Source organism: Astyanax mexicanus, chromosome 9, assembly GCF_023375975.1.
Source record: "Astyanax mexicanus isolate ESR-SI-001 chromosome 9, AstMex3_surface, whole genome shotgun sequence".
NCBI classification, from domain to species: domain Eukaryota; kingdom Metazoa; phylum Chordata; class Actinopteri; order Characiformes; family Acestrorhamphidae; genus Astyanax; species Astyanax mexicanus.
Window position 1 is genome coordinate 20,860,135 of NC_064416.1, and position 15,845 is coordinate 20,875,979.

General features: G+C 38.9%; 2 protein-coding genes across 2 annotated transcripts in view; one reads left to right on the plus strand and one right to left on the minus strand.

The window, feature by feature from the left end:
* The window catches only part of nr1h4 (nuclear receptor subfamily 1, group H, member 4), a 192,904-nt gene that overhangs the window by 37,827 nt on the left and 139,232 nt on the right, over window positions 1-15,845 (plus strand). The gene's annotated exons all lie outside the window — the stretch shown is intronic.
* Window positions 1-15,845, minus strand: part of polr3b (polymerase (RNA) III (DNA directed) polypeptide B) — a 30,739-nt gene that overhangs the window by 14,662 nt on the left and 232 nt on the right. The window contains exons 2-19 of the mRNA XM_007250541.4: window positions 15,624-15,656; window positions 15,414-15,470; window positions 15,236-15,300; window positions 14,014-14,089; window positions 13,277-13,377; window positions 12,845-12,936; window positions 12,639-12,756; window positions 12,418-12,526; window positions 10,872-10,994; window positions 7,405-7,521; window positions 7,116-7,250; window positions 4,786-4,947; window positions 4,447-4,647; window positions 2,772-2,934; window positions 1,939-2,092; window positions 1,545-1,619; window positions 1,222-1,320; window positions 950-1,077 (exon numbers count right to left, since the gene is read on the minus strand). Coding sequence (XP_007250603.1) covers window positions 950-1,077; window positions 1,222-1,320; window positions 1,545-1,619; window positions 1,939-2,092; window positions 2,772-2,934; window positions 4,447-4,647; window positions 4,786-4,947; window positions 7,116-7,250; window positions 7,405-7,521; window positions 10,872-10,994; window positions 12,418-12,526; window positions 12,639-12,756; window positions 12,845-12,936; window positions 13,277-13,377; window positions 14,014-14,089; window positions 15,236-15,300; window positions 15,414-15,470; window positions 15,624-15,656 — 2,008 coding nt within the window. The remainder of the gene's footprint in view (window positions 1-949; window positions 1,078-1,221; window positions 1,321-1,544; window positions 1,620-1,938; window positions 2,093-2,771; window positions 2,935-4,446; window positions 4,648-4,785; window positions 4,948-7,115; window positions 7,251-7,404; window positions 7,522-10,871; window positions 10,995-12,417; window positions 12,527-12,638; window positions 12,757-12,844; window positions 12,937-13,276; window positions 13,378-14,013; window positions 14,090-15,235; window positions 15,301-15,413; window positions 15,471-15,623; window positions 15,657-15,845) is intronic.

Consider the following 15,845-nt stretch of genomic DNA (forward strand, 5'->3'; position numbering starts at 1 on the left):
GTAGAAATACATTGGAGTTAACTTTTTTTTGGCTAAAACCCCACAAAAAATAACATTAGGCCAAACCCACGTTTCTAATTAAATTTTGCCACTTTTTTCATCACTGCATAAACTAAACAAACACATTTTTTGTCAACATATATCCTCAAAATCCTCACAGACCCCAAAATAGCACATTGCATTCTCAGGACTGTATGACTTATTTTACACAAACATTTAAATTATTTTGATATTTACATCTCAAAACTAAAGGCATATTTGCCTATAGACTAAATCCTATAGTCTAGGATCTCCTGAAAATATCTGAAATGTGTGACTGTATTTTGTAATATTTAAAAGAATAAAGGTAGTTTAAACTACCAAAATTGGGATGGAGCCCTATGTGTTAACTGTTCATTTGTTCGTTCTTAACACCAAAAGCACTTTATTTAATTTAGCTTTTATTTACTTTATTGTTATATATACAGTGCATCCTTAGTTTAGATTTGGGTTAAATAAGGGTATTTACCACACTGTAATTTAGAAAAACACCTAGGAAGGACGTATACATCAGCTCTACTTTTAGTGTGCTGTTTAAGCTACCAAAATATTCCATGCCAGCAACATTGCTCAGTGTTCTTGCAATTATTCCTTACTAAATTATTATCATGTACCAAATTCTAGTTTTTGTTTTGTTCCAAACTATTACAGACTAAAACAGTTTAACATTGTAGGGCCTCCTCAATAACCTTTAACATAAAAACATAACTTTTAGCTGTTATTACTAAACAATGACCTCTATAATATACTTGTTCAAAATATGCTGAAGAAAAAAAAAAAAAGATAAATACTGATAGATATTGGTGTTGGCCACAATTCTCATATGAGTGCATCTCTAACTGTACAGCCACACTAATTACACTGCTACCCAAGCTGAGACTATGATGACAGTTTTACAAAGAGTTCTTACCCATGGCCTGCTTGCCCATAGCACACTGGTAGGTGTTTCTGGGGGACTGGTTGTGATGCGGGTATGGTATCAAACCAGCACAGACCCCCAGCAGAGTGAACGGCTCAATTTCCAAATGTGTAGTGTCCCTGAAACACAAATCAAAACATATTCAACTGCATACAAAGTGGTGGTAATCACACTTTTCTGTATAAAGGAAAATATAAAGTATAAAGTGGATAAAGGTAAATACATTATGTGTTTAGTCAGGAGTTATTTGTGTAGGTACATACTTGGTGATCATGTGCTCGTACAGAGCAATGCTGCAGTCATTCTCTTCATTCACATCAAGATACTCCACCAGACTTTCATGCAGGAAGTCCTCAAAGTTTCTACACAGAAACAAAGGAATGATTTCAGACAGATAAATAAAAGGGTCCTGATACAGCATCTACTGGATTGTAAAGATGCTTGCCAAACAAAGTGTTGGTAACAAAAAGGAATGTGCATCCAAAAAAAGAAAGCATGCATAATACAAATAAGCTTGAGGCTAAGTGTTTGACACTCCTTTCAAAGTCAATGAGAGCATTTCAACCACTATTCCACAAAAGTGCACCTGTAACCCTGAGAAAGCTCCTCGATGTGTTTGTTCTTCACAGCCGGCTGCCCGTTCTTCACAATGATGTAAGGTCTGACAGAAGAAAGACAAGCATAACTGAATGACCTGCAAATAATCCATTTTATTGAAATTTTTAATAAAGCCAGGCACATTCACACTAAGACAAGGAACGCATCCTTATGCAAGAATTGGGAATTGCTGCAAAATGCATACACCCAATACTTTTTATGTATTTACACTTTATGTTCAAAAGTTTGCGGACACCCACAAACCTTTGCATTCAGCTACTTTACGTTGTTCCAAGTTCTCACCCAGCAGTGTAAATTCACACACATACACACACAGCTTGTTTAGGCTCTGTTATTGGCTCAAGTACACTGCAGCATTCTACCTGCAGAGGCGCCCCCCATCAGAAGAGATGTAGACGCAGCGGTCCGTTACATTGGTGGAGATTGAAACAAACTCGTTGATGAATCCTGCTCTTCTCATCAATCTGAAAGTGCTAACAAGCTTCTGGTGGTTCCGAATCACTCCCAGGATGTTACCTGCAGAACCATATGAACATCAATTAATGAACACCACTAAATGCTAAAATCTAATGTTCATCCACACTGAATTTTGTACCTTGGAGATAAATAAAACATAATAATGTAAATGAATTCAAATTGCTTATGAAAAACTGAGCTAGAAAGGAGAAATAGGAATTCTAAAAGTGTCCTATGAGTGATTTTACTATTAGGTCAACTTTAAAGAAAATTCGCTTGGGAAACAATAAAATTTTTTGGTGTCACAAAGACATAAGCTAATGGGTGTTGTTTGTGGGGGTGGTGACTGGATTTACAGAGGGCTCTACATTATGCTTTGACACCTGCTGTTTTTGCTAATTAATTAATTAGCAAAGGCAGAGGCAGCCTGCATAATTCCAAAGTTATCAGTGCTCTGGAAAACATACACATTAATTAATTAAGTAGGTGAGTCCTCTGTGACATGACATTAAAAGCCAATCTATGGCATGCAGTGTATAGCTTTCAACTCAAACACAAAACACAGGCTATGCACTGTACACCTTGCATTTTAAGCACTCATGGAATCCCTCAGTTTTTTTTCAAGTGCATTTAAGCTGCACAAGCCACAACTCTGCAGTAATAAAAGCATTAAAATTAGGCCCTCTATTTTCCATTACACATATATACACACACACACACACACACACACACACATTACCATTCAGGAAGACCAGGAAAACAGTGGGGTAGGAGAGCTCCTCTCCACACAGCAGGTTGACGTCCTCCACGCCGAGGTTAAAGGCCAGCTTAATGATGGGCCCATCCTCCATGTCTGTAGTGATGTGCGTCATTAGAGCCAGGTTTTTCACCAGCCCACATGCCTGAAGCAAACATCCACATATGAGAACAGAAATACATTAACATGATGAACTGTGACATCTTTATTTTGGGAAGACCTCTATGATGTTTAACTAAGAAGGAGCACCACAACATTATGGCTATATTCACACAAAGTATTATTTAATCAAATCCATTTTTTTTTGCATAGATTAGATTTGGTTCAAATTCAAAAAAGTGACCTGTAACTGGCTGTAATATGAACTAATCAGTCTCTGAAACAGCACACTTCCACACACTGATATGCTTATACATGTTGCCTCTGCAGAGACATTATAAATGAGAAGACCAATTACTGGTTAAAATGACTGTAAGTGCTCATAATGCTAAACATGGCATCTGTTTATGGGAAAAATATACCCCCTTTTAACAAGAGACATTAGACCAGCTAGAAATGGTTAGTTATGCTTTTTGTGCATTATTGATCCTAATGCTACTAATTTAACCTTCAGTTTCAAGTATTTGGGTCTTTCCTAATTTTTTGAAAATATTAATATATACACATGAAAACATTATTTAAAACTATGCTATTTTCCCCATGTGTGATTAAACCTTTAATCCCCCTTTTCATGCAACAAGAGCTGGCCTGCAAAAGTATGGATGGAGCTCAAGTACTAACTAATATGTTTAATAATGATAGGCTAAGTGTTCCTTGTATAATTGCATAAGTTTACACATTTTCATATCCAAACAAAACCCATTTTAACTGAAATATCAATACTGAATCAAATTAAATCAAGTAGGATCTTGTGAATTGGAATCAACGTGATTCAGGAAAAATCAGTGAGGACACCCAGCCCTAAAGGGTACAGGCAAAAAGACACATGAAATCTAATCTGACCATTCACATTCACGTCACATGGCCTTAAATATAAACTATGGCCACATATAAGTGTGAATTAGGGCTGGGTGGTTGATCAAATTCATTTGATTAATCATATTACTGTTTTAATGAACTGTTTCAATTTTCAAAATCGAAGTATTCAATATTGTATATCTTTACATATTGAAGCTGAAAAAGGGAATCTCAGTACATAAACATTTGCTTCTGTCAGAAACCTGTAAAGAACACTTATGTGGGAGTGATTTTCATATTTTACACTTTTTTCTTAACTGAAACACACATAGGTTATGTTTTCACCATGTTTAATATAAATGCTGCACATAAGGTTGAAGGGGGCTGCTTACTATAAGTGTATATAAAAAAAAGCTTGCGCTAAAACTGAACTGTATGTAAGAACTAAAAATCGTTATTATCAGGAATCGCTCATATATTTAAGGAATATCAAGATTACTTTTTTACAAAACCACACAGCCCTAAGTAAGTAGTAAGTCATTTGAAATGATCAAAAAAGTGAGCAAAGAAAACAGATGAGTCACTTCAGTCTGGCAATGTGAAATGTACCCTATGAAATCCTAAGGTGAAACAGATGAAGCTCTACATGAAAGAGCTACAAGACTTCCTGTTCATGTTCAGAGACAATAAATATACTTGCCTCTCCTTCAGGTGTGTCAGAGGGGCACAGCATTCCCCACTGTGAGGGCTGTAGGGAGCGTGGGCCACTCACTTTCCTGGTCTTCTCAAACTGAGAGGAGATCCTGGTCATCATACCTAACGCAGAGATGAACGATAGGCGAGACAGCACCTGCGTCACACCCTGCCTGTCCATCTTGAATCTCTTTAGAGACCAGTTACCCTGAGGATAAGAGGTGATCGTGAGAAAGGTGTTTGCTCAAATTAATATAACATGTACATTTTTCAACACAATTATAGTACGAGAAGATCATAACTATTACACCCTTGTTTATTACATACAGCTCCAGCCAAGACTTACAGTAGAGATAGCATTAACCATGCCATTCGTGATCTGGTCCTGCCTCATGTGCTTCACCACGTCAAACTGGGCAGCTCTCTGCTTAGGAATGATCTGGTCTGCAATCTTCTTCAGCTCGGAGTTGAACTTCTTAAAGAGATCCTCAAACAGCAGAGACAGCAGCTGGAAGAGAAAAAGAAAAACTTCTACTTCAAGCATGAACTTCAGAAGTTTAGAAACTGGCAGAGAGTGTCCAAAACAGGTACCAATCACACAATAACCTCACATCAAGCTGTAATCTGTTGATTAGCACATCACATCAAACAATTCTGCATGTCTGCAGCATTTAGACAGACTTCTATTCATACCATGCTATCAACACTTCAGCCTGTGAGTAGTTAGCTTAATCTCTTTTGTTGTTCCAATTCCCCAATGCCACTTCCACAAAAAAAAAAAAAAATCAACCAACTTTATTAACTCCATCTGGCTTCTACAATATCGCACTCTGTGTCATCAAGCCTCTGGGTGCTGCAGGCAGATGTAATAACCAGGTGTGTGCCCAGGCTGCGATAAGGTTGACCTGGCACTTCTCCCAGGGCCCAGTCATCCTCACCGAAACCCTCCAATAGCGGTGCCCCTCCACACAAGCACATTAGCATACGTCAAATAAGCAGGCCGCGTCAAAATTAATAAAGAAATTAAGCTTCCGCAGCGTGGCAGGGCCAATTAGTTGAATGTCAGGGATTCGTAATTGAGGAGACTGGCGGTGTTGTGAGAGTGTGTGTGTTTGTGTGTGTAAGCTCTATTGAAAAGGGTTTGTGTTGCTTAGTAGTCGTTCTCTCGCTCTCTCACACACAAACACACATACACATAGTTCACCCCCAGAGAAGGCTGGTTGGGGGAAATTAAAGGACTTAAGACTGCGGTAATTACATTATCAGAGCTGGGCTGGTGGATTAGCTCAATCGCTCGAGTCAAGGCAGCCATTCTTTTGTCGTGGCTGCGCTAAATAATAATAAAAAGGCGAGAAAGCCGTGAGCTTGGCTGGCCCAGGATTTGGGTGCTGCCTATGCTATTGCATATCTCACCCTCAACAAAGGCAAGGCAAGCTGGGAATGGGGAGGCGAGGTGGTGGAGGGGGGAAGCAGCCGTCCAGGAAGGAGGCAAAACACAGAGGAGACAAACAAAGCAGCAGGCAAATAATGAAGGTATTAATAAAAGACAAGGAGGGCACACACAAAGAGGAAGGTGAGGGATTGGGAGGCAGCCCAGTTAGGTCTGCTCTGCTGCTCAGAGCTCAGCTCAGTTTCACACAGGAGAGCAGTGGTGTGTGCAGGATAGAAAAAGGAGAAATCGGGAAGAGAAAAGAGAAAAAAGCTTAACATTAAAAGACATGGTCTGACCAAAAATGTGAAAAAATAAATGATCCCAATATGTGGGATCCAGAAAGGTTCAAAGAATTAGAAGAGAGCTAGTGGGTAGATGGCGCTCCCTCCCCGCATCACCTTTAAAGGGTAATTTCCACAGCACAGGGCATATGTGAGCTGATGTATCAGAACAGAGCCACTGCACTTTCCTCCGTGTGCGCTGTGATGCTACTCAGCAATGCTGCATCAGCAGCAGTCCGAAAAGAGACGGTGGCTGGCTTCACGTTTTCCCACACAGACACTATTGGCACTGAACACTTAAAACCTTTTATATGCAAGTCTAGCTAACCGGCTAAACTCGGAGGCCACAGAACCGTTTAGTGTTTGGTGTTCGTTAATGATGTTGGAATCCTCCGATTGGCTATCTATCTCTTGCGTGATCCATTTCACAGGTTAGGGCAAGAATGTGAGACTGGATACATCCAACAACAGGAACTGTCTAGTTACCATTATAAGACACTGTGGACTTTCTCTTGCTGATTTAGCAACATAAAAAGAAACCATAGCTAACGGGTCCTCTAGCGCAGAGCGGTACAGCGCAGCCTTATTAACCATTTAGCACAGCAGTGGAACAGAGGCCTACACTTACTGCTATCCTTAACTTCAGCCACCATATCAGCTAACAGCTGCTTTTGCCTGGGAGCCTCTAGATAAACTAATGCCCAAGCTGGTTCAAGCCAGCATCATTAAAAGGCTGTCAATCACTCCTAATTGAATTAGAGGTGGTGTGAATGATTGCAGCAGACAGATCGGGAGGGGCTGCTTGGGAGCTCGTAAGGCTTTGTGTCAGAGGGCGGCTCAGCTCATCCCTCCCACAAGGGCACCATCATCTCCAGTTGGGCTTCTTCAGTACTCATGTTCAGCGCGCGTGTGCGTGTGTGTGTGTTTGTGCGCGTGTGTAGCTGTGGCAGGAATAGTATCTACCTGGCCAGCCAACTCTAGACGCTTGTTTCCATAGTAATCACGATCGTCTACTTTGTTGTTGCCTTGAGCAAGAATCACCCTGCGCACCATCACAGCAAGGTAAATACACTTGGCCCGGAAGTTAAACTCCTTCACCTGGGAAACAGTGAAAAATAAAAATTAAACATTTTGCCGATAAAAATATACCATTGTAAAACTCTTAACAGAAGCTCATAAATCACAAAGTACAGTGTAGAACTAATTCAGTTTTATATACAGATGATGTAAGAAATAAAAGATAGAAACTCACTGGGACGTGGGTGAGGATGGTAGAGGCCAGCAGCTCTCGGGCTTCCTCCATCTTGGTTTTCTTGGGTCCACCCCACATGCGCTGCCGCCTTACTTTATTTCCAATATACTTGAGGGCCTGTGACGAAAACAAACAGTTATAGAGTTAGTTTAAAGTGACAGTCTGTATTGTTTTGTTTCTAAGCTGAAAGCAGAAGCATTTCTAAGTGGAGAAGGGACAAAATATTGTGTTTGAAGGTACCAGTGTGCTGGAACAACCATCCCTGCTGAGCCTAATATATTCATCCCAAAAATTGAGGTGTGTGGTTACTTTTGCGCGAGTTCTTCTGGTCACGTCACACATCTTTATGTACTTACGTCACATGTACAGCCTCTAAAAGAGGATCCGGCTCAGTTTTACTGAATGCGAGCGGCTGGTGGAGCAATGGAGACTTCAGAAGGAGAAATTTAGAGTTCAGTAGCTCATTCATTTACACTGACAAAACTGACAATCGTATATATTATAACTCTCTTATATCCTCTGAAGACATTTCTCTCAGCAGTTTCTGACCGAGTGTGCTCTCTCTCTCTCTGACTGAACATAACCTGGAATCGGATTCATCCGCTCTGAAAGGTGACCGCATCACAGCTGCCCAGTTTAAAATGATTCTTCCGCATGCTCGGTGCAATTACACATTCTCACCAGAGCGGGATCCTCAGAGAGAAATTCCCCAAATCCCAACATATAGGGACATTAGCTTTAATTAGGGAAACAAAACAGTGTGTTTAATATTTAAACTCGAGAAACTTCTGGTCTTTAATGCATCTTCTGAAAAATATAAGTTTTTTTTTATTTACTGACTTTATTTTTATTTATATTTTCTGACTAACAGTAAATGTGAACAGGATGCTGTCACACTTTCCCACTAATCTATACTTCAATGCTTGTGTAAAGCAATGGGTATGCTTTTATCAGAACTATTTAGTGTGTTTGTACTGCCAGATGGTCGATATTATGTGCAATGTGGGGCACAGATTTCAGACCCCAATAGGTGGATCACTGCCTGGCATGTCTGAACTGCAAATAATACAGCCATTAAAACACTGAAAAAATGCTGTAAAAATGAGGTCAGTCTCAAGATTCTGGTATTTACATATTGTATTCTAAGTCAAAGTTTCTTTGTATAAATGAGGTGCATGGAAGAACTTTACACACTTAATGGAAACATGTCTAGGATAGTTTGAACTATTCTGATACATTGAGTACAATAACATTTCACTTTTTCAATATTGTGCCTTTCTTCCACCTTAAAATGTCCACTGTGTGAACATGGTAATGACAACTGAGTGAACCAATACTGAAAAATAATACTTTGTTGGAAATATGCCTCCTCCTATGCAATGATCAAGCATAATTACAATTTGGGAGACATTCCTCCTCAGACTTTACTGGATGGAGTTTCTGCAGCTGCATTAGGATTGATATTTCAAACAGAACTCTCTCAGGAATCAGAACACAACTTGAGAACTTTGACCACAGCGTCCTTCTCAATCCATGCAACGTGCTGTTCTTTGATTTAAACTGGATTTCAGTGTATGAACAGGATAGTGAAAGGTCCACTGATTCACTAAGCAGGTTCTATAAAAGATTGACTCCCCACCAGGTTTTTATCACACACCTGAGCTTACCAACATGTATTCTACCAAACTATCAGAAAGGTTAAAAGGTCAAAGGGATTGGGATTTTCTACTAGACCACCCACTCTGACACTCAAAGCCACACATGGCTGAGCAGCACCAAATAAGGAAAAGTTTTATTCATTAGTGTGAAGACCAAATACAAACTGGACTTAAAATGATCAATTCCAACTTCCACCTTTGTATGTCAACACATTCACTTTTGTACAAGCATATTCGTGGTAACACAACCTCCGTATTAACAGTAATAACAGAATTCATGTGATACTAGTCGTAACTTCACACAGCCAGTCAGTGACAGACAATACCTTTAATAGAAATATAAAAGAAAAATGCCTTTAACCAAGGCTACACTTAAGTCAGACAAGCACAAAATGAAGAAATCTATTTCAAAATAAAAAAAATGTAACAAAAAAGTAATGTAACAACAAAAATCTACCAAAAAAAAAACAGTTCAGCATATTTAAAATATTACTGTTATTACAATATGGAGGGTTTTTTATTGTGTCAAAATGTTTTACAATGTTATTGTGTATGATATGACATGGCACACCCCTAGTCTCAATAGGTGCTGCCTCTTGTGGGTCTCTCCTATTTCCCCTTTTTTCTCCATCACCTCTCTTCAGTGATCTTGTTCCAAGTTTGCCTTGGTCAATTGGAGCTCACATTAGAAGACTCATTAGAGTCCTGATGTGAGAGACACACAATGCCACAGGCCTATAAACAGGCTCACCACTATGTTCAGATACAGGTTGCTAGGATGCAGATATGCTCCTTACCCAGCTATTGTTGAGACTTCCTACAAAATAAGACGACTGCACTCAGCAAATTGGGCCTCAGCATTCGCAAATGTATGTCACAGAGATATTTGAAGAGCCCAAGTTTCATTATTATCATAGCCAAGGATGTACATATTTTGTTTTTTTTTGATAATTTTGCAGGCTGTGCACTGAGAAAAAATGAGCAATGTAGGACAAGAAAGATTCCAATCCATATTTATAATATCTATTTACATTCGTTGCATATGGCTGAATTTCATGTGAGAAAGAAGAATGTCAAAGGTCTCTTAAGGCTCATAAACAGTATAACTACATTTACGGCAGAGCCTCGTTTGTACTTTGCATTTACTTAATTTGCATTTGTGCATGTTCTGGATATGGGTGAAACAGAGCACCAGAAACGGCAGAGGCAAAAGATTCATAAGGTATATGGGCAGTGATAGTTATAACAGTAACATTATAAACATGTTGATTTTCATATGTAAAGGCAGTATAAATGAGTGTTTATTGGTGCATTTGATGCACTTACCCAGGTAAGGAATTAAACCTTGTTCTTCCAGACACTACCCCATCCAAAGATTAATGTAAATATGTATAATCATTTGCTTTGCAGCTTGTCAATAAATGTGAAATTTGGGTATTTATCGTGCCATTTCAGAATTTTTAAAAGGTGCAATTACTTTACACCAAATGGAAGCCTTTATTTTAGCTCACTTTCTCATTTTAGTCTTGGATGCACAAGAAAATTATTAAAAAACTATTTATTCTGACAGGCCCTAAACAATACCATATGAACTCAAAATAAATACCAATAAACATATAAATAAAGACTTTCTAAATATGTGAATTTTCACTGCCAGATCAACTGATTTATTTTGACTAAATATTAATAAGCTCAGTTACACTTTTGGAGTGTAGCTAAGTACCTGGTATCCTCAAAGAGAGTTTAGGAGTTATCACTCACACTAAGTCACACTGTATTGTTAGTTTATACTAAATTTAACAGAGTTACCTGAGTCTGGGTGAAAATCTGAGCCTTTTGGCATTCTTCCAGGCTAGGGGCAAAAGCAGCCATGACATGTTCCTCTGTTCCAATCATCTGGACTATCTCCTGATCGCTCTCCACACCCATGGCCTGAAAATATACCAAAGAAAAGGTGAGAAGGATAAATTTTAAGAAATAATGTACATCCTATTTAATAATGTAGTAAATTAACTGACAAGGTTTCTTAAACACACTGGAACTGTCCCCAAAATACATTTCACAGATGTGCACAATAACATCTGTCTAAATCTGACCCAGGAGAGTCATTTCAGGGGTGAGGAGAGAGGCCCGGGCCTCTGTGACATTTACTTATGCTAATCAACAACTGTGGGAATGGAACGGTGGCCCAGCGCTTACAGGTTGGTGCCGTTTGCAAAGGCCACTAGATGGCATGGAAAGGTCTACAGGAATTTACTCTGCGTGCACAAGCGCAAAACCAACAAGCCCAACAGCCAATTTACTCAAAGACTCATCCCAAACAAGTTACATCTGTATCGTACTGTTTGTTCCATTTTGCACCGTAGAACTGTAGGAGCGTAATTTCACTCCACTGTGTGAATGTACTCGGATGGAATGCCAATAAAAGCCTCTTCACTTGACCTCACTTGACTTGATATATTTGGATAGAGCCGGAGGAAGGGGAATATTTAACGATATCTCTAGTGGGCTGGAGAGCTGCTACTTCTTAAAAGTTTGACTAAAAAAACATGGGTATTGAAATCTTGCAGTGTGATATCAGACAATGAGGACTGATGCTGAGAACCAGATTCAGATCAAGAAGAGAAAACATTAAGGCTAACACAGAGGTTGCCACCTATGAAACATGTCAAACACACATTAACAGAAGCAATTTATAATTTTGATCCAGAATAAATGAACAATAATTTAAAAATAAATAAAAAGGTTTTCTATGACCAATTTCTGTAGTACCACTGTATTTGCCTTGTCATATTGTGCCACCTGCTGGCTTATCAGCGGATTTATGAGAAAGCTTCAGAGGAGAGCTTTGGTGGGTTTTGTCAACATGTTCCATGTTGGCCACAGATATAGAGATCATTGATTAGACCAAGAGGGGTTAAGATGAGACCCATCTGGGTTCCACACAGGACCTAAATAGACCCATTTGTGAACAATGTGGGCTGTATTTATGGGAACCATTAGAAAAGCCCAGCCACAGGGTGCCAGTAAAACAACTGTACAAATCCATTTACAGTATATAGTCACTGTCCAATGAAATACAAGTTACTCCAAAACAGCCACTTTACAGGAGAGAGAAAAAGTTTTTATTGATCTGTTCATCAAGAAATGTTGGTAGTGTGTAAGGGTCTTGTCTGTTTAAATTATGTAGTAATGTAAATCTACAAAAATGGATATACTTGTTTTCCATTGGACAGCAACGATATGTACAACAGCATAGCCCACTTTCGACCCATGTGAGCACTCACATCACAATACTGACTGGGAATTAGATCTTTCCAACTACCCACACTACATTTATCCCCCAACCCCTCACCTTAAATATGATGGCTATTGGAGCATCTTCAGAAAGTGTGTTGTGCTTCAGGTAAAAACGGCCCTGCTTCACAATCATGTTAGTTCTACTCTTCTTCTCATGAGTGGAGCTACAGACCAGAGAAAATAAAATTGAAAAAATACATAAACAAGGAGTCAAAGAAGCACCTTTCATGTATTTCTTTTTTTAAAAAGACACACAGATTTAATGAATGGCAGCACCTGGTAACAGAGGCTCCCACTGCACCCTTGCGATCTTGCTCTACAATAATGCGGTTCTTGGAAAGCTGTTCTTGGATAAGAATGACCTTCTCCTGACCCTTTACAATGAAATAACCACCTGCACACAAACATAAAATGTTAATTAACAGCAATTAATCAAATAATAAAACAATAGCCCTGAAACATATCCATGTGAGAGAACATACCTGGATCTAGGGGACATTCATTGAGTTTAGAAAACTCCATAGGTGTCTTGCCTGTCAAAACACAGTTGGAGCTCCGCAACATAATTGGCATTCTGAATGAAAAAAAAAAAAAACAAACCCACAATGCATGAGTTATGACTAGTGCTGTCAATCATAAGTAGTGCTGTCAATGCAAAGTTTGGCCACAAATTTTCTCTCATAATTAACACTTTTTACAGAGCCTGGTGATGTGTTAGTGATGTAAACAGCGTTTCTACCCATGAGTTAAGAAGGTAGATTACTATTTATTTATGATGAATTAACAAGGAAGTAAAACATTAAATGTCTATAGTCAGGCCTAATAAATTATGTTTGGTCTTCTTGAAGATACAGAAAACAGGTCTGTGTCTTCAGTTTGGTGGATGCTGGATTTAAAAAGAACAACATAATTACCTTCCAATGGGAAGTGCATTACGGATGATCCTCTGGCTGCCTCTGGTGTACTCTATGTCCACTGTAATGGGAGCGGAATAGGTCATATCTCTCAGACGACACTGGAAGGGAAAGATAAAGTGGGAACACATTATTATCAGTATTGTTTTATTCAGAGCATCTTGTATTTGAATAATGCCACACAGGAAGGCAAATGTATCATGAAGTCTTGGTCAAGGACACAATAGGGCATTTTCACATGTTTAGTTTTTTTTTTGCTCAATTTGAAGATTCGCAATTTTTCTATTGGTAAGGTTTGATTTTACACAGAAAAAAACCCAAGTGCACTCTGCTTCTCTAAAAACCATGTGAGAAGGCTCTCTTTGCTTATTAGTCAGACTTGTCTGGGGTGGAGCAAGAAATATATAAGAGAAAAAAGGTCCTGTGTTCCCGACAAGCATACATTTGCTCCAAAGACAGTTTGGGTCACTGTGTGGTTGCGTGGTTCGACATCAGCTATTTAAATGCTCTATTTACACCCACCAACCAAAACAAATCACACCATGGGTGAAAACAAAAATTAGCCTGATTTAACTGGACTATAATGTGCAAATGTGAAAATGCCTTAACACCTTATGCCTTGTCTGTGTAATTAAACACTTGTGTGCCACCTAGAAGATAGGGTTTGTACCCTCAACACCAACTTTGCATTTATAGCAGAACTGCAGACAAATAGTTCACAAATATTAATGGATTACCTCATGTGGAGACACAGGTCTGGTTACATTAAAGCTCTCTTCTACATCAGGCATGCCAACATAGATATTAAGGTACCTGTAAATGTATTATAGACAGTGAAGGAATTATTCTAAAACAATTAAAGAAAGTCAGGATGCATAAAGAATAATACAATCAGCTTCATATTGCTTTTTTAATTCTTTTCAACATTGTAGATTAATAATGAAGGCATCAAAACTATGAATAAACACATGTGCAATCATAAGCTAAACCAAAAAAAGCGTTAAACGAGCCAAAACATGTTTTACACGTTAGGTTCCTTGATTTAATGCCAACTTTGCCCACTCTTGGCATTATTCTCTTGGTCAGCCTCATGCGGTAGAACCTGGAATGGTTCGCAAACTGTCTTCTAAAGGTGCTAAGCTCTTGTTAACTGCTTTTCCTTTACTCTGTGCTCCAACTCGTCCCAAAGCACCAGGTTTGTGTTTTATGTCACATGTTTGTGATTCTACTTAAATGTATTTGTTTCTTTATAGTACTTAAGTATTTAAAGGTCACCTTCCGCGAAAATCCGATTTTTCTTGTTTTTTGTGGAATACAGTAGGTCTCTCCGAGTTGAATGTGTACACCTGCACATTAAACTGTTTTGCAGCCCCCATTGTCTGCAGGAGCTAAGCAAAGAAATCCCCCCTCCCCCCCTCCGAAAAACGGGTGAATTTTGAATTATCTTTCTGCCTACGTAGGCAGAAACTCACAGACCAGCCAACCTTGGCTCGAGAAACTCCCAGAGGCGGAGCTGAAGCGACGCAACATCACCGCTCATCAGTTAGGAGGTGGGAGGCAGTGAGCGGCAGAGCGGTGGAGGGGCGTCGCAGTGCTCCTAGCCAATCAGAGGAGAGATATTTGCATGCTGTTTGCATGTATGAATATTCATGAGCAAAGCTGGAATCCGGTCATTTTGGACACACCCCTAAAACAGTCCATTAAAAAAGAGCTATACAGAGACACCTGAGCACTTTTTTTTTACAAAAACGGCTCACATGTCATTCATTCATACTAGAGACCACAACTAGACATTTTAAAATGAAAGAAAAAACGACGGAAGGTGACCTTTAATATTAATCAACAATGTAGTAACAATACTAATAAAAAAAAACATTAATGAGAATGTGTCCACACGTTTGAGGGTACTGTAAATATGTATAAAAATGTATAAATATACAACAGAGGAGGGGGTCATACTTTAGGTACCACATTGGATCAGCATCACTTGTAACCTTCTCATTGGCCTTCATGATTTTCTTTATCTGAAAAGATCACAAGACATCATAAGTCTTAAACAGAAATCAGTGCTCTTCACACTTTCTTAAGAGACTCAATAGAAATAAACAGAATCATATTCCCATCTCAGTCAGCTTACCTCCACGTTGATGAAGTAGTTAAAGGAGTCAATGTGCTGCTTAACTAAACCTTTAACCTATAAAAACAAAAAAGGAATAAATATTTGTGCTGCCGGAGAAGTAAAACGAAGCAAACAGACCACCGTTTTATTGTATGAAGGCCCATAATACTGTTAACTTGCTGTTAAAGTGCATTTTAACTGTGGGGACATTAAAAGTTAAGTGTTTACCTTCAGAAAGGCAGGGAGAAGTTTCCATTTTTCCTATAAAGACAAACACAGGACAACTGTCTTAACATGTTTTATACATCATACCACTGTAAACACGTTTAATAAAGCTGTAGCTGTTCAAACACTTATGTAGTTAATTAAGTAGGTTAGCCAACTAACGCCCATGTCAGCAGTGCAGCTACTAGCTTAATCTGCTGCTGTTAGCTTAGCTTAGCACAGAGA